The sequence below is a fragment of the Carcharhinus amblyrhynchos genome, chromosome 11 (assembly GCF_965287045.1).
Source record: "Carcharhinus amblyrhynchos chromosome 11, sCarAmb.v2.hapA, whole genome shotgun sequence".
Classification (NCBI taxonomy): Eukaryota; Metazoa; Chordata; class Chondrichthyes; order Carcharhiniformes; family Carcharhinidae; genus Carcharhinus; species Carcharhinus amblyrhynchos.
The window spans coordinates 73,414,801-73,439,585 of NC_137334.1; the positions used below are offsets into that span (position 1 = coordinate 73,414,801).

At 40.6% G+C, this 24,785-nt stretch overlaps 1 protein-coding gene across 1 annotated transcript in view; it reads left to right on the forward strand.

The window, feature by feature from the left end:
* arhgap15 (Rho GTPase activating protein 15) overlaps positions 1 to 24,785 on the forward strand; it is a 686,224-nt gene that overhangs the window by 431,014 nt on the left and 230,425 nt on the right. The window contains exon 10 of the mRNA XM_080199371.1: positions 344 to 466. Coding sequence (XP_080055497.1) covers positions 344 to 466 — 123 coding nt within the window. The remainder of the gene's footprint in view (positions 1 to 343; positions 467 to 24,785) is intronic.

Consider the following 24,785-nt stretch of genomic DNA (forward strand, 5'->3'; position numbering starts at 1 on the left):
TTTCTGATTTAGAGAGGAAACTTCTGTAAGTTAAACTGAAGCCCAGAAAGAGTTACTACTTCCAGAAACAGGAAGACAATTCGAGGGGGTAAAGCAACTTCAGCCTCAAGAATTTCAGAAGGAAGATCATAAGAATTAACTGTTCTCAATGTCTGCTACCAATTTGGTACTTCTCATCATCAGAGCGAATCTTTGGAAATTAGACTTATTTTATCTTGCAAATCAGAAATTCCTGATCAAGTTTGTAAATCCTATTTGACTTTTCCAAGTGTTAATGTCTGTAAGCTACCTCTACAAAGAGTTACTTCAGTTATATGACTCCGGTTTATTCTTTTATCCCCAGTACTACGGCTGAACCATGGCTCATCTGACAACTCGGAGAAGAAAAGAGTTAAGAGCAGACTAAAAAAATTCATATCAAGGCGACCTTCACTGCAAACTTTACAGGAGAAAGGACTGATTAAAGGTAATGTGTTTGATTTTTAAGTGCAGTGGCCTCACAGTAAAATATATTGATGAACCACAGCCTCTAATATGACATGCATTGCTTATGCATTATGAGTGCTTCACTAATTGGTAAACTATTGACAACTTATATAAAAGCAGACAAGTTTTATGACATTTGTCTTATGGACACAACACAATTGCCTTTGTCTTTCTCCTGCTCTTGCCATTTGTGGCAATGTGTCACTACTGCTAAAGCAAAGGAAGGAGACTAACTTAATGCAATATCCAGGCACTGCTGCATCGATTTTATTCCTTTGAAGACAGCATGTCTGTTGTGACCATCACACCATACTCCACTTATAGGGGATAGTGTAACTAAGTGCTGCAGTGTATTGGAACTCCATTGTTTGAAGTTTGGGACTTTGGTTCAATTTCTATAACACACATGACATCTATTTTCTAAGATAGTTGACCCAAATGGCCATGAATCCAAAGCATAAAGTGGCTCATAATTCTGCATCAATTGCTATAAAATTGGCCACTTGAGTGGATGTTTAAACTGGTAGAACTCCGGATGTCAATGAAGGACACAGCTTTATCCTGGATTTTGTTGAACCTCTTAAGTGCTGTTATAGTTCCACCCAGCCAAGCAAGTGGAAGATTTTTTTACAATATTCCTGATATAACTTATAGGTAGTGAAATGGCTTCGGGGAGTTCAGACCTGTTTGGGTTTTGGAAATGTAATGTACTGCCTAGCTTGCCATAGTCATGTGATCCTCTCATGAGGCAAACTGGCAGTAGATTCCCATTTCCATTCATTTCAATAAGGTGTCTTATTGAGAACACACTGAAGAAGTATTACTATCTTTATACATGAAATATAGAAATGATGCACAGGAACACAGAATGGTTCAAATCTGCAAAATGAATCTGCTGAAAACAAGGCAAAATGAAAATCTGCAAATAGAATATTGACTACAGAGAAGATAGGGCCAAGAAAAAAATACAGAAAAGTTCAAATCTGCAGAAATGCTACCGGTAAAGGGACAAAAAGAAAAGTTGCAAGTTAAATATTGGCAACAGAGAAGGCACAGCTAAGAAAGGAACACAGTAAAGTTCCAATCTGTTACTGCAAAAGGACAAAGGGAAAGTAAACACAAAAGGGCCAAAGAAACGCAAAGAAAATCTGCAAATAAATACTGAATGAGTAAAAATAATTGCAGTAAAGTTTTCAAACCATCTCTTCCAATATTGGATTTGAGATATATGGCAAAAATGGCAGTTTTTCCACTTAAAATGGCAAAACTATGAGACTGCAACAGACTGAATTAACGAGCCTGGATCAATAAGAGACATGATGTGGAGATTCTGGCGTTGGACTGGCTAAGCACAGTAAAAAGTCTCACAACACCAGGTTGAAGTCCAACAGGTTTATTTAGTAGCACAAGCCACAGCTTTCGGAGTGCTGCCCCTTCATCAGGTAAGTGGGGGTTCTGTTCACAAACAGGGCACATATAGACAAATGCGATTTACAAAATAATGGCTGGAATGTGAGTCTTCACAGGTAATCAAGTCTTAAAGGTACAGACGATGTGAGTGTTCAGAAGGTTGAGCACAGATTAAAGAGATGTGTGTTGTCTCCAGCCAGGACAGTTAGTGAGACTTTGCAAGCCCAGGCAAGTCAAGGGGATTACAGATAGTATGACATGAACCAGTGTAAAGTGACTCAACATGGTGATCCAAAAATGAAGCCATCAAAAGTAAGATTGAGGCTACAAGGTGACACAATATGTCAAGGATAAATTAATCAGACAACCTAGTGCAATGGTGATTCCAGCTCCTGCTACTTGACCCTGTCAGCACTAAGCTGCTGACCATCCAACTTCCTTTCCCAGCCCCCATATTAGCTGGTATTAATACCGAATTTTCTCTCCTTGGGTGCTGCCCCTCTCTCCTTCATTTTCCGTCGGATCAAATAAAAGCTTAATTTTTCTGTAAACTATAAACTATGTCAACATTTCCAACCACCATTGCCTTTGAAAAACCTTGGAAGTGTTGTCACTTCCCAAAAAAATTGTTCTTGGAAATCAACGTTTGAATTAGCTTTCCATCTCTGTCACAGGAGGAAAACAACTCAGAATTATATTTAAAAAATCCTATGTAACTGTGACAAAGATAAGTTAGCCTCCTCATCCTTCTTGTCTATTTTCAGCCTTTAATGTTCTTCACCAAGACCATCCTCCTCTAACACACCTTCGCCACTCTTAGCTGGATGGGTCTGCACTACGCTGGTTCCATTATTAGAGACTTCATGGCTTCTGTTCCTGCTCCCATACCCTTATCCCTGGTACCTCCTTATCCTTTGACCCCACTCCCATTTTTCATTTACCCTGCTGAATCTCAGTGACATCATCCAAAAACAGGATGTCATTTTTCCCATGTACGCTGATGGCATCCAACTTCACCTCACCGCCATTTCACTTAACACCTCGACTGTCTCAAATGTTCAGACTGCTTGGCTCATAGTCAATAACAAACATTGTAAATTTCCTCCAACTTGGAAGGCCAAAACCAGTTTCAGCCACAAACTCTATTGACAAGTCCATGACTGCATCCCTCTCTTTGACAACTGCTTAAGCTTGGGCCAGACGGTTTGCAACTTCAATGTCACATTTGGCTGTGAGATGAGTTTCCCCACACATATGTGCACATTGCTAAAATACTACTTTTTCATGTCTGTAACATCACCTGATTCTACCCCTGCCTCAGGTTTGATTGCTGCTGAAACCCTTTCTGTACTGTTGTTACCTGCAGACCTGAATATTTCAATGCAGTCCTGGTCAGCCTCTCACACTCTAATTTAAGGTCAAACAATACACTGCTGCTCATGTCCTAATTTGCAACAATCACCCATCTCTGCTGGGCCTGTTGACCTTCATTGACTCCTAGTAAAGCAATGTTTGAAGCACTTCTGTGTCTTTCCTAGGCAAGACAATCCAACTCTCTGCTTCCTCCACTCCAGAAATCTTTGACTGAACTTTTGGGTCTTTTCATCCGAAGGTGGGAGAGAGGTTGTTATCCAACACACCCCTAGTCCATTGAGGCATATACATTGTCTATCCAGTGGGTCTGTAGCTGGGTGCATACATGCATTTGTGATAACTCCTATGATCTGCATGGGGAAATCACTGATTTCCCAGTTGGGCTTGTTGAATACGAGCTCTCTGGGGATTGGTAATTAACCAATCAGCTAGAATTCATATACCAAGCCATGTATAAAGCAAGACCCTGAGTTGGTCCATTATCATTTTAGTCGCAGTTGGGACCTGTTGTGTTCACCACGGGCTTGTGGTTATTGTTTATTTTCATTTGTGCTATAAAAGCATGGTTCCTTCACAACCAACTCCTGGAGTTATTACAGCATTTAAATGGATTTTCTAGAAAAAAATCTCTCATTTCTCCAATGCATTTGTTTTCATATATGTGTGGTTTCTAAGAAAACAGGTCATTCTTTCCTTGACCTTATGTTAACCGAGCAAAACATTTCTACACAGCTGTCCCATTCCAGAATTAATCAGAGAACAGTAGGAAATGTGGCAGATTTCACATTTTCTTTCCAAACCTGAAATTAAAACATAAACCACAAAAAAAGTCTGAAATGCATGCTTGAAAAGAGATATGTTGAAGTTTTGGGTCCAAACCCGTTGCCAGAAATGAAAGAATGGAAGCTAGCAAGCCATTTTTGGGGATGGAACAAAGTCAAAGATAGATGAGAGACATTGAAGATGTCAACTTGCAAAATAGCTTTAATAACCTATAATTAAGTTTATCAGAAGAAAGGAAAATGTATAGCATTTTTCACCATCACCAGACATCTCAAATATAGCCAGTTGAATGTTGCTTGAAGTGTGGCCGCTGTTGGAATGCAGAAAATGTGGCATTAAGTTGCACTCCATAAATTCCCACAAACAGCAATGTGATAATTACCAAATAATCTGCTTTTTTTTGTGGGAGGGGGTTGGTTGAGGGATTAATACTGACCAGATCACCTGCTTTTCTTCAAAAATAATTGTGTCACAGGATCTTTTATGTCAACGGAAGGCAGGCGGACAGGATCTTGATTTGGATGACGGTGTCATCCAAAAGACAGCTCTGACAGTGTAATAATTCCTCAGTACAACACTGGAGTGTCAGACTTGATTTTTGTGCACAAGCTCCATAGGACTCGAACCTGGAACCTTGTGAATCAGAGGCAAGTGTGCTACTTACTGAGCCACAGCTAAAACACACAGAAGCCTCCGCGCAGAAGGTTTGAAAGAGATGTTGCATGATAAATGTATAAAGGTTATCTCAGTTGGGCAGTGAAGAGCAAAAGGTGTGTGATCTAAGCTCGGTAAGGCAGCTGAGTCACAAAAAACTCAAATGAAAATGTAGAGGAATGAAGTGATAGAACGATGGGAGAAACATGGCTAGAGAGACACAGTGGCCAGAATTCTCCGGTTGTTCACACACTGTCGACGCTGCCAGTGAGAACAGTGGATTCGCCCCTCGGCAAAATCTCCATTCTCTGTGGTGGGACCGGAGAAAACCAGGCGAGTTTGGAGAATCCAGCCCAGTATGAAGTTGCTAAACTCAGTGTTCAGACCAGTCATACCCTGAAATAAACAGCAGCTGTGTCCCTTCCATGATTTATTAGTTAATATCATTTTCAAGCACCTTGTCAAAGTGCAAGACATTAAAGAATATTCAGGCTACATAAAGTAAATTGAGACATGTTAGCGGATAAACTGTGAGTCAATTTCAACACAGGTGTGGATATCTTAACTTCATTTCACAAATAGCTTCAGAATTACTTTTTGTTCAGTGGCATACCTGATACTTTGAGGTCAGTTTTATGAGTTCTAAATCAATTGGTTCGATAATCTTTTCATTCTCTGACAAGAATTTAAAAGTAGAACTGACATTAAATAGATTAGACCAATAAAATACCCTGGACTTCTAAAACTGAAATAACCTGAATGTTTTATTACAGAAACACAAATGAAATAAATATACTTTTCCTTTTATAGATTTGAATATACGCCTTTAAAGGTTCACCAATGTGAAAACTCCATCTTTAGAAATCTGGTTATAAATACGATTACAGTAAAAGTAATCTGTTGCCAATCTGGTCTGCAGTAGCTGGTGAATGATGTCAGGTGACATTTATGTACAGCTATTAGTGACAGGTCAGATAGCATCTCTGAATGGTAAGATATATGAGCGTAAAATCTGAAATGATTTAGTTTAGTTTGTCCATGGTTTTGTATTAATGCCATAACCATATCAATCATCTCATCCTCCCCTAATGAATAACAGCCACAAAATAAACTGCTGCAGGATTATTTCCCTTAAAATGCCTGTTGATTTTCCATACTCAAATATTGACTAACTGTCTGTGCTTGATGTATGATTTACTGAGTTGATGCAGCCCACTGTTAGTCCTTAAGTATGAATTTTACTTTTTCAGCCAATTCAGAATAACTGCACATTTCATGATATATTAAAATTGACTGCTTAAATGGACTCAGTGTGGGAGTTTCATTGGGTTTAAATTGATAACAGCTGGGCAGCCAAACAGATTAAGCATGTAAGAACTGAGAATAAAACTGGTTCCCTCTGCAAATGGCATTCTGTTCCACAAAAAGATGAAGAGGAGCTGCTGAATAAAGCTGGGAGTCTTTATTAATCAGGAGCACTAATTGATTACTTAGGTTATAAACTGCTCACACGCTGTGGGACTGCGTTAAAAAAGATTATACAGTGACTGAGATTTTCATGTGCAGGTAATGCTGTTGCTCTTGCCCTCCATTCTTCCATCTTTCTCCCTTCCCCATTTCAGTCTTTCATATCATCCTGCGTTTTATTGACCAACTGAGAACTATCATTCCCGATTCCTCGTTAATAGCAAACATGCGTTGCTGCAACTGCTTTCTCTTTCCTGTATCGTTAGCTGTCTTAAAAGGAAAATGTATCAAAATGCCTCATAATCCAGTTTGTTTAAAAAGTGATGAAGCAAGTTTATTTCAAAACTGGCATCTCCACAAGTCCATGAGCTTCAAGAACTTCTTTGCGAACAGGACCGTCATGTACACAACATGCGAATCTTCACACCAGACCCATTTCATCAAGCCCACAACCATTCACATCAGGGAGATACAGACCAGTGTACACATTTTGCTGCCTGGAGAACTTCCAAGCATGCTCTGCAGGAAAAGACAAAGACTGTGACCAGGTACACCAGTTCCATGTGAAAATCCACCGTTCTTCATTCAATCTTTCTTTCCTCCAAACGAGCAACAGACTTTTAAAATCTAACTCCATTAAAACTGAACCATAGAATCATAGAAGAATCATGGAATCATACGGTGCTAGATGCCCTTCGGCCCATCAAGTCTGCACCAACACATTAGAAAGACCTAAACTCCCATCTAATCCCATTTGTCAGCACTTGGCCCATAGCCCTAAATGTTATGACATGCCAAGTGCTCACCCAGGTACTTTTTAAAACTTGTGAGGCAACCTGCCTCTACCACTCTGCCAGGCAACACATTCCAGACCATCACTACCCTCTAAGTAAAAATGTTTTTCCTCACATCCCCCTAAACCTCCTCACGCTCACCTTGAACCTGTGTCCCCTGGTGACTGGCCCTTCAACTAAGGGGAACAAGCTGCTCCTTGTCCACTCTTTACATGTCCCTCATAATCTTGTATACCTTGATCAGGTCACCTGCAAAATCATACAATGAGACAGCACTGTCTGTGTGGACTCTTTGAAAGACTTTTCTGATAAGTCCCATGTCATTGCCGTTTTCCCATAGTGTGCTGACTCTTTGAAAGAGCTATGTCATTAATCCCATTCCCCTGCCATTTTCCCGTCGTCCTGTAAATTTTTCCCCTTTAAGAATTTACCCAATTCCCTTTTGAATCTGCTCCCATCAGCCCTTTTGGAATTCCAGGTCATAAGAACAGCTGTGTAAAATATAAAACGTTCTTCATCTTGGCTGTGGTTCTTTTGCCAATAGCTCTTTCCTGCCTTTTTCAACTTTGGTGGAGTGAAATACTGTGGGTCTTCACCTCTGGTTTCTCAATTAAAAGGCATGTTGGGACCCTAACTATCACTTTTAATGTTTGTCGAGTGTATCTATTTGATCAGGAAAATATGAAATATATATTAGTTCCCAAAGTGAAGTCTCAGTAACCCGACCATGTAGTTATTCAAATAAAGTATTGCAGCTCAAGTTTTGCGTTCTGTGCACATTATGAGATCACTGGTAAATTTATGGAAGACCTGTAATTCACCCTTTGCAGAGCAGATTTTGAAAGAGAAGCCATCAGCTAACAATATACTTAAATGACAAGTAATTCTACTAAAACTTTAAAATCTTTAATCTTCATCTTGAGCTTTATAGCCTAAATTACATTGCTACACTCTCATAAAATGAACTGTATCACTAATTGATGTAATAAGTTACAAAATAATGTGAGGGGCCTGGCTGAGTTTCAGCTTCTGACATCATTAATGGAATCGTCTGTTGCCATCAAGCGAGCAAGTTAAAGTGGAATTGTGCCCTGGTAATGCCTTCATCAAAAGGGCTGCCCTCATCCCATAAACTACAAAGGAGGAAGAGATAAACTTCATCTTCGCCACATGGCTAGAATCTGGCTGAGTGGGTCAAATCCATTGAATCCGTCTACACTTCCCGCTGCCTCGGAAAAGCAGCCAGCATAATCAAGAACCCTGCGCACCACGGACATACTGGGTGGGATTTTACAGCCTCGTTCTTCCCAAAACCATAAAATCCCACCAGAGGTCAATGGACCTTTCCATGCCCCACCTCTCACCATCTCCAATTCCCATGGTGGACGGGACAGTAAAATTCTAGCCTCCATCTTCCATCATCTTCTGTCAGGAAAAGGTACAAAAGTCTAAGCTCAATTACCAACTAACTCAAGGACAGCTTCTTCCCTGCTGTCATCAGACTTTTGAATGGACCCAACTTAAAATAAGCTGGTCTTTCTCTACACCCTAGCTATGACTGTAACACTATATTCTGCACCCTCTCCTTTCCTTCTCCCCTATGTACTGAATGAACAGTATCTTTGTGACAATAACAAATCAAGTCAAATTTTAAAAATGCCCTTTTTAAAAAACATTTGATCTTTCATTGGTAGCACTGCTGCTTGTGAATCAGAAGGTTATGGTTTCAAACCCTATACCAGGTGTGAGAACAGAATCCAACCTGCCACTGCAGTGTTGTGCTGAGAGAGTGCTGCACTGCCGGAGGTGGTGTTTTTCATTTAGAAAGGTGCATGCTTTCTTTCTGTCTATTATTTCTTTTTCTAAACCAGAGAGGTGATTTACTCCAGTAGACTCCTCCCATGCCAGGAAGATAAAAAGTTATCCCCATGACTCCTCTCCAAGTGGAGGACTGTTTCATTTCTTGTAAAGCCATTTCATGGAGAATCAGTATGTTGGTTCTTGGGTGATGTGTGCGACAGGTAAACTGATTCCTGACAGCATGACATTGCTCAATAACCCCTGAAAGTTAACTATGGCCAACAGTAAAGGTTGGATCCGAGTACTTTGATTCAGCATTCATGAAGAAGACAAAATGCTACGGATCTGTTCTCAGTTTCTAGCCAGAGACAGACTGTATACATGAATCAGTTAAGGAGCCTTTACCAGTCAGGACATTTCTGGTCTTGCTGTAACTCTCTTTATTTGCAGAAACCTCCAGAGGATGAAGTCTCCATTAACCTTTTTACACAATATTGAGTCAGAAATACGTCTCCCAGAATGCAGTCCCTTTATGAATTAATATTTAGAGATGAGATACCTGTTGAGAACTTTTAATATCAAACGTGCTGGCGAATAGTCTTGGTGAGATATTTTTCCCATCCCTTTGTGTGTTATCAATTTTCTTGTTCAGAATAGAATGTTGAACAGAGTGGATTTTTTTTTCAAAAAGCCCATTGAAACATAAGGAAAAGTTGAAATTAAGGTACAGCAAAGACCAAAGGAAAATATGGATTAGGAACAGTAATAGCCTGTCAGGCCCTTGAGCTCTGCCATTCAATAAGATCATGGCTGATCTTGGATTGTAACTTCAACTCTACATTCCAGCCAACCTCTATAATCTCATATCCCCAATGTTAATCAAGAATCTATCTAGGTCTGTCTTAAAAATATTCAAAGATTCTGCTTCCATTGCCTTTGGAGGAACAGTTTCAGAGACTTATGCTTCCCTGAGAGAGAAACGTTCTTCTCATCTCAGTCTTAAATGTGTCCCTTTATTTTTAAACAGTGACCTCTTTAAGCGGAAAAGCAGAAAACGTCTTTCCACATCCACCCTGTCAATATCACTCAAAATCTTGAAGGTTTCAATCAAGTCACCTCTTACTCTTCTAAACTCAAATGGATACAAACTTAACCTCTCCAAACTTTCGTCATAAGACAGCCTGCGCGTTCCTGGTATTCACTTGGTAGACTGTGTTGCACATCATCCAGGTGGCCAAAAATACAATACACATGACCATTTTTATATTATATATTTTAAAGCATTGTGATCCATCTCAGCAAATCCACAGCACTTTCCATCAATGGTTCTTGACCCTCTGATCCAGAAGATACAGTTTTATTGACTATCTGCCTTTCACAGAAATGCATGACACAAGAATTAACATTCACCCTTACTTACAATAACTGTTACTAGATTTGCTGCAGTTTGGTGCCAGGATACCATTCTTTTGGAAACGGTAGAAAATGAAACATGTATGAAGAAGTCGCAGCAGTGGCCAATCAACCAACCAGCTTTAGTTTCAGCTTTGCTGGGGTTATTAGTTAAGAGGGAGGAGTTGAGAGAGGAGGTGAGGAATAAGACGAGTTCCATTATTCAACATTAATGACATATCACATTAAATTAGATATCAATGTTGGCGAAAGCTGCAGAGAACTGCTTAATCCAAGATTTATCACCACCTGAGTGAATGTCTAGGATAGAAAGCAAGGAATCTGCATTGCCACTGCAATGTCATGGAATCTTATAAAGGATTACAGCATGGAAACAGGCTCTTCGGCCCAACTTGTCCATGCTGCTCTTTTTTTTTAAATTCCTAAACTAATCCCATTTGCCCGCATTTGGCCCATATCCCTCTATACCCATCTTATCCATGTAATTATCTAAATGCTGGTTAAAAGACAAAATTGTACCCACCTCTACTACTGCTCTGGCAGCTTGTTCCAGACACTCACCACCCTCTGTGTGAAATAATTGCCCCTCTCACTTTTGTATCTCTCCTCTCACCTTAAACCTATGCTCTCTAGTTTTAGACTCCACTGCTTTTGGGAAAAGATATTGACTATCTAGCTCATCTGTGCCCCTCATTATTTTATAGAACTCTATAAGATCATCCCTCAGCCTCCTATGCTCCAGAGAAAAAAGTCTCAGTCTATCTAGCCTCTCCTTATATCCCAAACCATCAAGTTCTGGTGGCATCCTCGTAAATCTTTTCTGCACTCTTTCTAGTTTAATAATATCTCTAAATGGTTGGCTGGAATTTGCTTTTTGTCGCTTAGTTAAACATTATGGAAACTAATCTAAACAAAATATGGATTTAGAAATTTGGGCAATCACCTACACAGCAGAAACATATACACTTCTGCGCAATGGAATATATATTACACAGAGCTCAAATTCTCCAGCCATGCACTGGACCACTATTTTAGTTTTGCAGATTTCTCCTTTACTATAAGGAGATTAGGTTTAATAATAAATAACATCTCAATACTGTTTGGCCCTTGATGGATTTATTTCTTCGTGCTTCACTGTAAACATTGTCCAAGCAAAAAAGCTGTTTCTACCTATTTCTTAAACTTAATCTTTTCCTTTTGATCGTTAAAGCATAACATTTACTGCTCAAAGAGTTTATTGTGAATGTAAGTCCAATGTGTTACGGGGTATTTAACCAAAGTAGGTTCACCCAGTTTTTGACCAAAGCATAAATGAGGATTTGAAGCTATTCTAGACAGGCGGCAGTGTTGCAACAGATTGAAGGTTAAATGCATTGATTTGCTTACATTATCCTCCGAAACATAGGAGGTAAATAGGAAGGCAGAGAGAAGTGCTGCCGTTCTTACAACATTTCCTTCTGTTTGATTACGTGGTGGAATTTTATAATTGGCCATCTTAATACATCATCTGACAGCTAAAGGAAGGCTCATACTGATATTGTATTGTTTCCTATTATGTGATCTATTTCATGAAATGCTTGCTTTTGAGGTAGTTTTTGTATTAAAGCATTAATTAAGAATCAATCCATTGTGGATTGAGTTCTAACTACAGGTGTCTTTGGAAGGGCTCTCAAGCTGTCATTCTGCAGTTGTATTGGCAATTTTTAGTTCCATTCATTCATAAGGATGTAGGCTTCATCAAGCGGTGAGTCAACTTCTCTGTAACATAGTGAAAGTACTCCCACAGTGCTACTAGATTTGGAGTTCATGGATTTTGATCCAGAGATAATAAAGTAACAGTGATACATTTCCAGTTCAGGATGGTGTGTGACTTGGAGGGATTCTAGAAAGTGATGGCTCCAATGTGACTTTTGACCTTCTAGGTTATGGGTTTGGGAGTCATAAACCAATGAATGTGAACGATTTCTGCATATGTCACACATATTTAAACAAATCTTTAAGCTGATGGGTGGCATGGGGGCACAGTTGTCAGCACTGATGCCTCACAGCGCCAGGAATCCGGAGTCAATTCAGGCCTTGAGTCACTGTCTGTGTGGAGTTTGCTCATTCTCCCCGTGTCTGTGTAGGTTTCCTCCTGGTGTTCCAGTTTCTTCCCACACTCCAAAGATGTGTGGGTTAGTTGATTGGCCATGATAAATTGCCCTCAGTGTCAGGGAGGTTAGGAGGGTAAATACGTGGAGTAACGGGGATCGGACCTGGGTGGGATTGTTGTCAGTGCAGGCTCAATATGCCAAATGGCCAGCTTCTGCACAATAGATTCTATGATTCAATGATTCTGATGCAGTGAATGTTAATGCCTTAACTATGTTCCTGTAAGCCAATGAGCATACTTATTAGGAATAAACTTACACAATAAGAAATCCTCAATAACGCAGTGACATATTTGACTTAGAGTGCTGCAATACACCAGAATAATGATGCATAGTCAATATACCAGATATTAATCTTCTGCTGCTGAAACCAGGAACCATCAAAAAATCATAAGCAAAATTAAAGTTAATGATCTCAAGTGTCAGTATTTGTAAGTACATTTATTGTACAAATGGAATATCATGTTTACATACAGTTTAAGAAAAAAATTCCAATCATGATTTAACCTAAACAGAACACTTGTAACCTCATGCCTCATGGAATATTAGACAACTCATTTGGGATATACAGCACCATAGAAAACCTGGCAAAATTGTCTAAACATCTCTTGGATTACTGGATGCAGCTGAAGCTGGACACTAAATCATCCAGAAAGCTGAAGTTTATGTCACTACCTTGTGCTCACTCAGCACATATCATGAGTTACTGGTCATGTGACTCAATGGGACAGCTTTTATGGAGAGAATGGGGAACAGAGGTCAGGAACTGCCTCATTTAGTAAATGCCCTCTGTCACTCAATCACAAAATCATGATGACTGAAGCCCAAAACCATCTCAGCCAAAGAGAAGTCAAATCTGCAAGTTCCACTCATTTTGTTGGTTGATGAGCTCTGCAGCAGTAAAAATTGACGTTCAAGGGGTATAAGGAGCAGGGATGGGAGGGTAGAAATGGAGTTCAAACCCAAGTCAGCAATCCTATTGAATAAAGAACAGGCTCAATGGGGCATGTGGTCCACCTGTGCTCTTATTACTTGTGTCCTTGTGTTCTTTATCAACTGCCCTTGTCAGAATACCTGATAACCTTGATAATAGTTTTTAATGTGTTTCTTAAAAGACGCTGGGGAGTGATTTTCATTGAATACTTTAGAAGTTGAAGGGACGTAGAGTGGCCAGGGTGGATTCTTAAACTGAACTGCCAGTCTAGCCCATGTTTCGGGCAAGATGCCACTAAAAGTTGAATCCAATGATGGATAGCCACCAAGAGGTTTGTTAAATAGCTTCATACCACTTAAGGCTGGATTTTACAGCTAGCTTTGGCGACAGATTTGTGGGGCAGGGTGGGGACGCGTGTGGTGTCATAACAGGACATGTCTACCGCTTACCCACCCCTGCTGCTGCCACAATTCTTCCAGTGGTAGGGGGAGGCCTGCCTGTGGGACAGTTATCGGCCACTTAAGGGCCTCATCCAGCTGTGATTTAACTGAGGTGGCAAGAAAAGGGGGGGTGGTGGCGGTAGCGGAGTTTGGGGTAGTGGGAGGGGGTGGGGAGAGGGAGGTGAAATGACCCGTTCCATTGAACAATGTGACTCATTGTCATATAGCTCATGATATGCGCTTCCAGAGCACAATACAGTGACTTCAAATTTAGCTTTCTGGGTGATTAGTGCCCAACTCAACTAGATCTAGTAATCCAAGTATATACAACAAACGTACAGCTGGCAGACTTCACTACCCCTGCTGGCGGCAAGTAAGTGGCAGGGAGGGATTGGGGGGGCCTCTTAAAGGACACCTTAAACTATTGGAGGCCCTTCCCCCAGATTGTTTTATCTCTCTCCACAGTTCTTCTCCCCCACTGCCCATATACACAGGCCTCCCAAATCCTCTAGTCCCCCTCACCAGAGCCTTCTAGCCTGCTCCTGCTAATACTTCTCCCCCACTCAGCTTTAACTTTGGTTCCACGCCTTTGGTAACTCTCGTATTCCCAGCACTAGCCAACACTTCAGATAATCTGGAAAAGAGAGCTGCCAGGCACTTGATTGGACGGACGGGAAGCTACCTATCAAGATGGGGGTGGAAGACCTGTCTTAGACTGGTTAACAACCTGAGGAGTCATTAAATGCTTGCAGGGCAATGCATCAGAGTAGGATTTTTTTTTGTTAGGGTAAGGGGTGGTTAGTGATAGGGTTAATCTGATGGCGTTGGTGGGGGAAGTGATGTGTCGGGGGGGGTGTTGATGGGAGGGGTGGCATGGTAGTGGTGTTAGTCAGGGTGATGGGGTTGCTAATGCTCATTAAAGTGTCCATAATGTTTTGGTGACTAACACTTCGTCTAATACTTTCTCCTATCAGTGATTAGCTATTTGGGGGCTATCAGGGCACTCGTGCTGATTTGAAGCACTTAATCGGATGCTCGCCATTTAACGGTCATTGCTGCTGAGGCTGTAGAGTGGCCAGAGACGTAGAGTGGCCAGGGTCCCTTGAAACACAATGAGAGGCTTCCTCTGACAATTTGTACAAAAATAGAAACAGGGACATTGAAGAAGGACTTCAGCCCTTTGAGTCTGCTCTGCCATTCATTATGATTCTGGCTGATTAATAAATTCAATCTCCTGATCCTGTCTTCCCCCAATAAACAGCCAAGAAACATTTTATTTTTCTGAAGTTCTCTGAGGACTCCAGCTATAAGAGTAAGTGCTTTGCTTCTCCACCTTCTAGAACACCAATAAGAATCTCCTCAAAAAGAAAGGCAGTCATTGGTTGCTCATGGTTACCACTAGGTGGGAAGAGGACACAAAGCCAGGCATTAGCATGAGCTGCTGCAGAAGAAGGGAACAGAAGGGCATGGAGGAAATAGAGATCCCTCTTCCTCTGATGCTCCTCCACAGGGACCTCAAATGCTGCACTTGAGAACCTGGACACCTTCTTCCTCAGCTCCTGGGTTATTCAGCAATGTGCCACTGTTCTCCAGCCACAACTGTTCATGTCTAAAGCCCAGAGTGAGTGGTCATGCTGAATTGCCCCTTAGTGTCCCAAGGTTAGGTGGATTGGCCATGATCAATATATAAGGTTATGGGGTTAGAGCAGGGATTGGGCCAAGGTCGGGTGCTCTTTCAAAGGGTTGGCGCAGACCCAATGGGCTGAATGGCCTCTTCTGAACTGTAGGGATTCTATGATTCTAAGGAGCCACATTTACCTTTCACAAGAATTACATCCAATCAGTGGTTGTGTGCTATATCTGTAGGTGTCTTTTAGCATCTACAGGCAAGTTCAAATTAACCAGCAATTAGGACCAAAGTCATGGGCTAAATCCAAGCTTCCCAAACAGGCGAGTATGCACTATAGTATATTAAAACTGGTTATTAGCCAATTAGCAATTTTCGTGTTGGGGTTTTCTATCCGAAAGCTCCACTGTCCTGGCACCATTTCTTGCTCCCTTTTGTCAGTTCCTTAGTTAAGTAATTTAACAAGATTATAGCATTTATGTTGCAAAATGTCAGCTGGTCTTATAACATAAATTGGGTGAAGAGTTGTGTCAGCAGGAAAATGGCATGAGTTTGCATGTTTTTTAAGAGTCCGAGATGGTCCATAATATATGTTTCATGATTAATTTACCATAAAAATATTAAACAGCTGTGGTTGTTTAAATGATTCATCAGCATAACGCCACACTAAAACTTTTCAATCAAGTTTCTTCAGGAGCTTTCGGTTCTGGGTGTTTAAATAGAGTATATTTTTAATGGATATTAAATTGATCATAGCTATGACTGAATATTATCATTATATTAATAATTGATTCTTAATTGTGATTGGCTGAAAGGTCACAAATCATTTGACAATTTTTGGTAGTATAACATTTAGTCATAATTCCAATGAAATGAGGTTCACTGTTGCAAGTAAATAAAAGTGATGGTAACCATGGTGATTAAGCGTTGCATAATGGTTACACTTGACTTACTAATATTAGATTAAGTTGCAGTAAAAAATATGTTTGGTGGTGTTGATCACCTGGGTGTGTTAGTGATTCAACAGCTTTTGACTGTGTTAAACATGGGCCAGAAGCAAGACTGCTGGTGAAGCTATTTGAAGCAAGATTTTCCACTCGGCATCAGTAGCTGAGCAACATTTGAACTGCTGTTTTTGTTTTCTCCATGCCGCTTTCAGCGTTAATATTCTGGATATAAGATTTAGTAGCAAGTTAAATTTTCCAGTCAGGTCCTGTGATAATTGGAATGCTTGGCGTGGACCCAGTTAACAACAATGGCTATTTATTAACTAATGCAGACGATGTACAGACTGCTTCAATACATGTCTGCTCCATTCACTTCTAGGATCAGTTCTGATGGTAAAAGCGCATGCCCACTGGAATTTGCATGCTCGTGTCCCATTGGGTGATCAGGTCACATGAGCCTCTGGGCACTGAACCCTTAAAGAAGCTGACTGATACACCCTTCCCCCTTTAAGTCCCCTAACACATTATGGCCGGGATTCTCCAGCATTTCACACCAGCGGGATTGTCCAGTCCTGCTGCAAGTGAACGGAAATTTGGCTGAGTGCAGCGGGGTGCAGGGGGTTGGGGGGGATGGGTGGTGGGGGGAGGTGAATGGCTGGAGGATTCTGGCCTGTATCTTCAAAAGTTGAAGTATTTACATAGCATTAACAATAATAAATATTTTTAATATAACTCATCAGAAGCTCAGTCTATCAGGAGATTTGTTTTCTCTGGGAGTGACATCGCTCAACTGGCTGTAATTCAACACAAGAGGTAGATTCAGTTGGACTTTCTTGAGTCTGTTTCTCTTTTTGTAAAGTCACATCACTTTCCACTGTTTCCTGGCTTTCAATGGGATCAACAGTTGGTTCTGCAACAGGCTGACTTACCTCTTCACTCCTTTGATCAGCGACAACACAACTAACAGGCACAATTGGAATAGCTACAACACTTGCCCTTGAGATGACTCTCAACTTCTTAAATGATTGAAGTGCTTCTTTAGAACTTTGTCCTAAACTTCCGCTTTGTAGGATGCTGGACCAGCTCTGGCCTCTACAACTCCTGGGACCCAACTTGGCCTGTTCCCAAATCTTTTGCAAATACTGGATCTATTTATCTCAAATGCTGTTGCGAGTGTTGATGAATCATGGTTCCTTTCCTGCATACTCCACTCTTTCTGCCAAACTTGGAATTGATGTGGAGATGCCGGCGTTGGACTGGGATAAACACAGTAAGAAGTCTGACAACACCAGGTTTAAGTCCAACCGATTTATTTGATAGTAAACTCACAAGCTTTCGAGGTTAACCTCTTCATCAGGTGACTGGAGAGTTCAGAGCATTTAAGCACAGACAGTTTACAGATTACTAATTAGAATGTGAATCTTTACACCTAACCTGCTATTCAAGTCTTAAAGTGGCCAACAATGTGAGTGGAAAGAGCACTGATCACAGGTTAAAGAGATATGTATTGTCTCCAGACAGTACAGTAAGTGAGGTTTTACAAACCCAGGCAAGGTGCGGGGGTTACAGATAGTGCAACATGAACCCAAGATCCCTGTTGAGACTTGGAATTGGCAGGGTCAACCTGGTCCTCAAAGTCTGACCCAGTAGGAGCTCAGCAGAAGCTAGTCCAGTGTTTGTACATGTAAGCAAACAGCAATCTTGCTAACTTTGGTTCAAGGCAGTGATAATTTCTCCATGTCAGCTTTGAAGGCTTGTACTGCATGTTGCATGAGCCCATTAGATGAGGAGTGATATGGCGCTTTTCAGATATACTTGATTCCATTGTGTGTGATGAAGCTTTGGAACTCAGCCCCTGTGAGTGCCGTTCCATTGTCTGAAAGAAGTACTTCTGGCAATCCATGGGTGGAAACTGGAGCAGTTTCTCAATTGTCACATAGGATGTTGTGGCTTTCATTTAGCATGCCTCTGACCCGAAAACAGGAACATTACACCCATAAATGGGCCAAAAAAAGTCAACATAAACTCTTACCAGCAGCTAGGACTTCCTTTTCAATTTGAGAATACCCTTGTTCCACATCTGAAAGGGTTCTTGATATGTATCCAATGGGTCTGCCTGACCCATCATCTATCCTATTGGATAACAGAATTCCCATCCCATACAGGGATGATTCACATGTGAGAACCAACTTTTTTTGTGGGGCCAAAATGTGCTAACAGGCATCATGATTGAAGTGTTTGTATCATTTGGCTGAAAGCTTCCTTTTGTGGTGTTTTTCACCACTATCTCTGACGTTGCTTCAATTGTGCATGCAAAGGTGCCAGCGATGTTAATGTATTTGGGAGGAACTGCCTGTAGTAGTTGACAAGCTCAAGGAAAGATTTGAGTTCTGAGGTGTTCCTAGGGGTCAGTGTTTCTTTAACGGCTCTCACTTTGTTCTCCATAAGATGAACCCATCTGTGCATCCACTCTACAACCTAGATACACCAACTCATGAACTCCTCCTTGGAGTTACTGATATGTTTGTTCTCTGGGGCTGAGGCCCCCTGTGTCCACCTTCAGCTTCAGTGGACACTATTCACCAATAACTGCGTTGTAATTGGGACAACCTTGCCTACGTTATGTTATTCATTAACAAAATAATGGATTCACCTTCCAGATGACTATATTATGCGCTGAAGCTACATTATTTATCCTGTTAATACTGGGCAGGCCCTGCTTGTTCTACACTTGTCTTATATGCGCTCTTGTTCCAAATGTGAAGCATTCTGCTTTTCTGAATCAACACTTGTCTTGGGACTGAATCCCCCCACATCGGTAGCACACTGCATTTCTCCTTGGCTGTTGAATATAATTCCTATACTTTTGAATTATTTTGACTTCAATGCTTCACCCCTTGCTTAAACCAACACCTTCCCTTTTGGCCTCACTGCTGTAGCTGCTTCACCAAACCTGGTGGATCTCACTGTTGTGCATCCTTTGTAGCTCTGGGGACCTCTTCTCTACACTTTCCATTGCTAAGGCCATTTTCAACTTTTTAAAAAGTTACTTCTAACTCTGGCAGTAGCCTCTTCTGTACTGCCATATTGTTTACATCGCTAACCAAACAGTCCCTCAGCATGTCATTCAATGCTGGACCAAATTCACAATGCTCCATTATTTGTCTTATCCTTACTAAAAAGGCTGCAATGATTCCTCTTTTGGCCCTCCCAACTGAATTAGCTGTTTACATTTACAATATTACTGAGGGCTTCAGGTGGTAATGCCGTTTCACTAGTTACATGGGTTCTGCAAAAATTTTGGTACCAGGCGCATCTGGAGATATTGAATCCTTGGTCAAATTATATGCCCCAGCCCACACATTGTAATCAATATAACCTCCTCCTTATCCTTCCCCTCTATTCCATTAGCCTGGAAAATTATTGCAAATACTCCACATTCTGTACTCAGTCTTTGGAATTTGCATCAAATGGCTCCAACTTGCCAAAGATGGTCACGTTGTTAATTTTTTCTTTGCAGATTGGATCCAAGTTATGCTCATGACTTATGCTGGACTATTTCAAATGAGATCACCTTTGCACTTTTTTTCAGGACCTTCCATTTTCTTCATCGCCAATGTGATGATTGCAATGATTGGCGACAGGTTAACAACAACAACTATTTATTAACTAACTCAAACTAGCGTGCTTCAGTATGTGTCTTCCCCCATTCAGCTCAAGGATCAATTTTGATGGTAAAAGCCTGTGCTCAGCCCTAGGATTTGCACAGTCCCACCTCACTGGCAATCAGGTCACATGATGTGATTGGCGCAACTAGTGGGCTGAAGGGTCTGTTTGTGCTGTAGTGTTCTATGTTCTATATTCTATGATCCCTGGACACTTGTCCCGTATGTAGGCTCACTGCTGCAGGTCCAAAATAAAGGATTTCATCGCCATCTTGAAGAGGCATTTCTGGAGACTCTTTTTATTGATTTGAGAAGGGAGGAGAGTCAACACTAATGGTGTTGCTGATGAACAACAGATAAAAATCCTAGATAACAGTTTGCATCAGTGCATCATTTGTTTGTGAACTCATGATTTGCCAGACATTTTATGTCGCATTCAATGCGCTATTTTTGATTTGACTTTAACCAGAGGGTTCTAACCGCATTGATAGAGCAATGTGGAAAGTCCCTGAACAATTTCTGCTTCGTCATTCACCTGGGCTTCATAACGTTAAAAGAACCTTTGGAAAGGCAATCTAGGCACACATCTGAATAAGCCACACACTGACAGATGCAGTAGGAAAGAAGAGACAACAGGGAGAAGGCCTTACCACTAAAAGTGTACACAGTATTGATTTGGATCTGCGGGAACAGGCTGGCATTTTTGACTTAACAGATGAGCTTTCGCTGATGCATCCCATGAGTTGCACAAGTATTGTAAATTGTCGTGGGTAATTTCTATAGCTTTGCCAGGGATTCTGGCAGTTTCCCTGTCAGTCTATGATACATAGTTGTATCCAGCAGATGACATCTCCTCCAACATACTACTGCACAGACAATATAATTGCAATTTCTGAGCTTCTCAATGCATTGTCACATTCACCAACATAAGTCCAACATGCTGGAAAGAAAAGCGACGGAACAGTGGAGCCAAAAAGCATAAACCTCTATTGCGCGAGTTTCACCTTCAAACTGGCTCAGAGATCAGTTCTCCTCAGCAGCTTTAAACATTATATGAAACAGATTCCACTCATTTTAAATTGATTGCTACAACTCTAGACTAATTAACTGAAACAGACATTTTGTCCTGAATAAAATATCAATAGAACTATGAACATGAATGATGACAGTCTAAAACTATTTGTATGAAGGGGAAAAAAAAACAACATTGGATTTCAGTCCAAATCTTTAGATGTTGAACTGTGCAAAATTATGATTCCCTTAAAGCTAAATTTCTACAAAACTATTGATATTGGTTTTTGAACACTTTGAATTGCAAATTCTCACCATAACAATCAGCTGGGGGAATGCCATGGCTCTTGTAAAGTTCTTTTAATTCGCATTACATTGGGGTATTTGTTGACTCAGATTGAGCAGTCACTCCACTTGAGGCAATGCAATGTTTGTTCATGAATAAAAGTTAGGCTACTTTTTCCATGTGTTCATTGGTGCGTTGGATGCATTTCAAGAGAAGAAATGAGGTGTCATAATACATCGCAATGTGGCACAGTGGTTAGCACTGCTGCCTCACAGCACCAGGGACCCAGATTCGCTTCGCAGCTTGGGTCATTACTTGTGCAGAGACTGCACATTCTCCCCGTATCTGCGTATGTTTCCTTCGGGCTCTCGGGTTTCCTCCCACAGTCTGAAAGATGTGCTGGCTAGGTGAGTTGGCCATGCTAAGTTCGCTCTCAGTGTATCCGAACAGGTGCCAGAAGGCGACTAGGGGATTTTCACTTTAACTTCATTGCAGTGTTAATGTAAGGTTACTTGTGACACTGATAAATGAACTTTAAATTTAAACATTGTCATCATTAAAACATGGAAGCAGTGAAGCAGGACACATCTATCCTGCTGATGAATTCCCACATGTCTAGGATTTTCCATTTATTCCCCCCTGACTGAGATCATATTTATGAATTGAAATTGTGTTCAAATTCAAAGAATATGGAGGTAGTTTGTGACGTCAGTTTATCATCCTGTCTTCAGTTGCTAGCTAATCAGCAATCCTCTTGTGCCTTCTTCATCACGTCCCAGGCCACAAAGGTTTCAAAGGATCCTAAGGCCCTGGGTCTAGCTGATGGATAAATCTTAATTAAAATATTTTCATTTATTTTAAACACTACCACTGTCAGAAATATCTTTTAATTCATGAGCCACTCCTTCATTACCTGGCAGCCTTCTGCTAGCTTGCCATTCTCATCCACTGGCAATTGACATTGGGTTCAAAGATCAGGGCAGGATTCTCCCATCTTGTCTGTACCTGCCCTGCTGCAAGTGAGAATGGAGAATTTGGCGTTCCAGCCAAAATTTCATTCACTTTCAGTCACACCGGAGAAACCTGGCTGCAAATGGGGATGGAGATTTTTGGCGTAAACGGCTTTCTGGTCCATCTTTGACCACTAGCAATGTTAACACCAAAGAACACTGAGGACTGTGGACATGCTGTAAAGTTGAATACAGAGTCATTATTATGCAAAGAAATTTAGATCTACAATTTTTTTGCCATCTCCTCCTGATCTTACAATTTGAATGCTCTATGAAAATATTCTACATTTAATTGAGAATTAATAATATCAATAATTATGCATTATAATTAAACACCCTAAAACGGAAAATCAATATGTGGGGCGGCACAGTGTCAGGGATGTGGGTTCGATTCCTGGCTTGGGACACTGTCTGTGCAGCCTCCACATGTCTGCATGGGTTTCCTCCAGATGCTTCAGTTTCCCTCCACAGGCTGAAAGACGTGCTGGTTAAGTTCAATGACCATGCTAAATTCTCCCTCAGTCTACTCAAACAGGCGCCAGAGTGTGGCAACTGGGGAATTTTCACAGTAAGTTCACTGCAGTGTTAATGTAAACCCACATGTGACACTAACAGATAAACTTAGAAACTTAATACAGTTTTGGAGTTCAACTGTAATTTATGCACACAGAGTCTAGTTAAACAATTGTTTCTGCATTGATGCAACGTGGTTTTACTGCTGCATCAGGGCACAATGTGCAATATCATTGTGATTTGAATTTTGGCAAGCAAGAGATTGTCTCACAAATGATCGAGAAAGACCTTCCATTGATAGAGTACATTTCACACCCCTAGGACACCCCGACATGCTCTGCAGCCAATCATCTTTTGAATTCTGCAATCATTCTTATTTGTAGGCAAACGGTGGGGGGTGGGGGAGGGGAACAACTGTAAGATCCCACAATGAATCAACAAGGTAAACAGCAGTTTGTTTATTTTGATGGAGGAATGAATGTTGGCCAGGACAATTGGAAAATGCCCTGTTCATTTTTGAATGTGTCACATGTTCAAGGCACTAATAAATGGATAAGTCTTCCAACAATGCAGCACTCCATCAGTCTTGTGTTGAAGCATCAATTGAGATTAATGGCTTATGCTTTGGAGAGATGCTAGAAATTCCTGACCTCAAACTAAGTGCTGCCACTAAGCAAAGGTGATTCAGAATGTAACTTTTTTTTTACTGCCAGTTAATTAGGGAAATATGGCAATTCTAATTTGAACTGGATAGTTCTTTAAAGAACATAAAAACGTAAAATATAGTTGCACAAAACAAAATACTTGAACTAATACATTTGAAAACTAAACACTTCCTCGGGGCTCAGCAATTAGGTTCAGATGCTACTTGTTTCTGCTTGCAAAGGGGTTAATTAAAAAAAAAATTACTCGCATTTATGCCTCTGGCCTAGTTTCCTCCGTACTTCAGAAACACTTTTTGATAATTGCTAATGAATTGATAACAGTTAATGAATTCTTCTCAGAGTCAAATATACTGACCATGAAACATAAAGTTTGGAGTTAATATTCTATACAGGTTTTCGAGGGCATAGCGACGATAAACGTTAATTGTTTATGAATCTATTCGAATATTAAGCCATTTCCACGGATGTTACTTTTATTATTTATATTCCTTTGTCCAGCAAATGCCACGTTGTAAGGTAGTAAATATGTTTCATGATTGATTAAATGTGCTTCAGTTTATTTGAGAGAAAAAAAATTCTTTCATTTTTTGAATACTGGAATAAATATTTGACATATTAGAGCTGAGACATTGTTCTTTGAAGGAAAATTCTTCAGTTTAGTCAACATCTGTGTTACCAAGTCAACGGTGATAATTATCTTTCATAATTGGCTGGAAAATGTTCATGCTTACCAAATGTGATTTCAATGGGCTGCCTTACATGTGTGCATTTCAATGACCTTGACCATCATATAACACTCCTCAGGGGGCTCTTCCCAGATGAAAATACCTTAGAAATGCAGTGGGTGCTCCAAGCAATAATTACTCGTAGAAAATGTGCGGTTATGTGACACATATATTCACAGCAGAATAAATAGTACCAGAATTCACTCTGAATTTACACCATGGATTTAAAGTAAATAACCATTTGGAAGCACATCAAGGATATAATGACAGGAGTGGATCGTGCAACACTGAAGTCACATTAATTTACATGCAATTCCAGTTGTTAAAAAAAAACTTAACAGAAATGTGAGCTTGCTTTCGAGACTGCAAGCAGCCTGTCTACAGCTAAAAAGAAGTAATAATCCTGTGAACGTCTTGGTAGTGGCTGATACAGAAAGGGAGTGACTTACAAATACAGTGCATTTGAGAGTTTGTGATGGAGCTTTTTGATAGGATTGACAGTGGACAATAATAAGCTTGTGATCAAAGTCATCTCACATTCCTACTCAAGAAAGGCTTGAATGGCAGTGGAGGAAAAAAATCTTCACTTGCATTGTTCTTTTTGCATCATCAATACATCACAAAAAGCTAG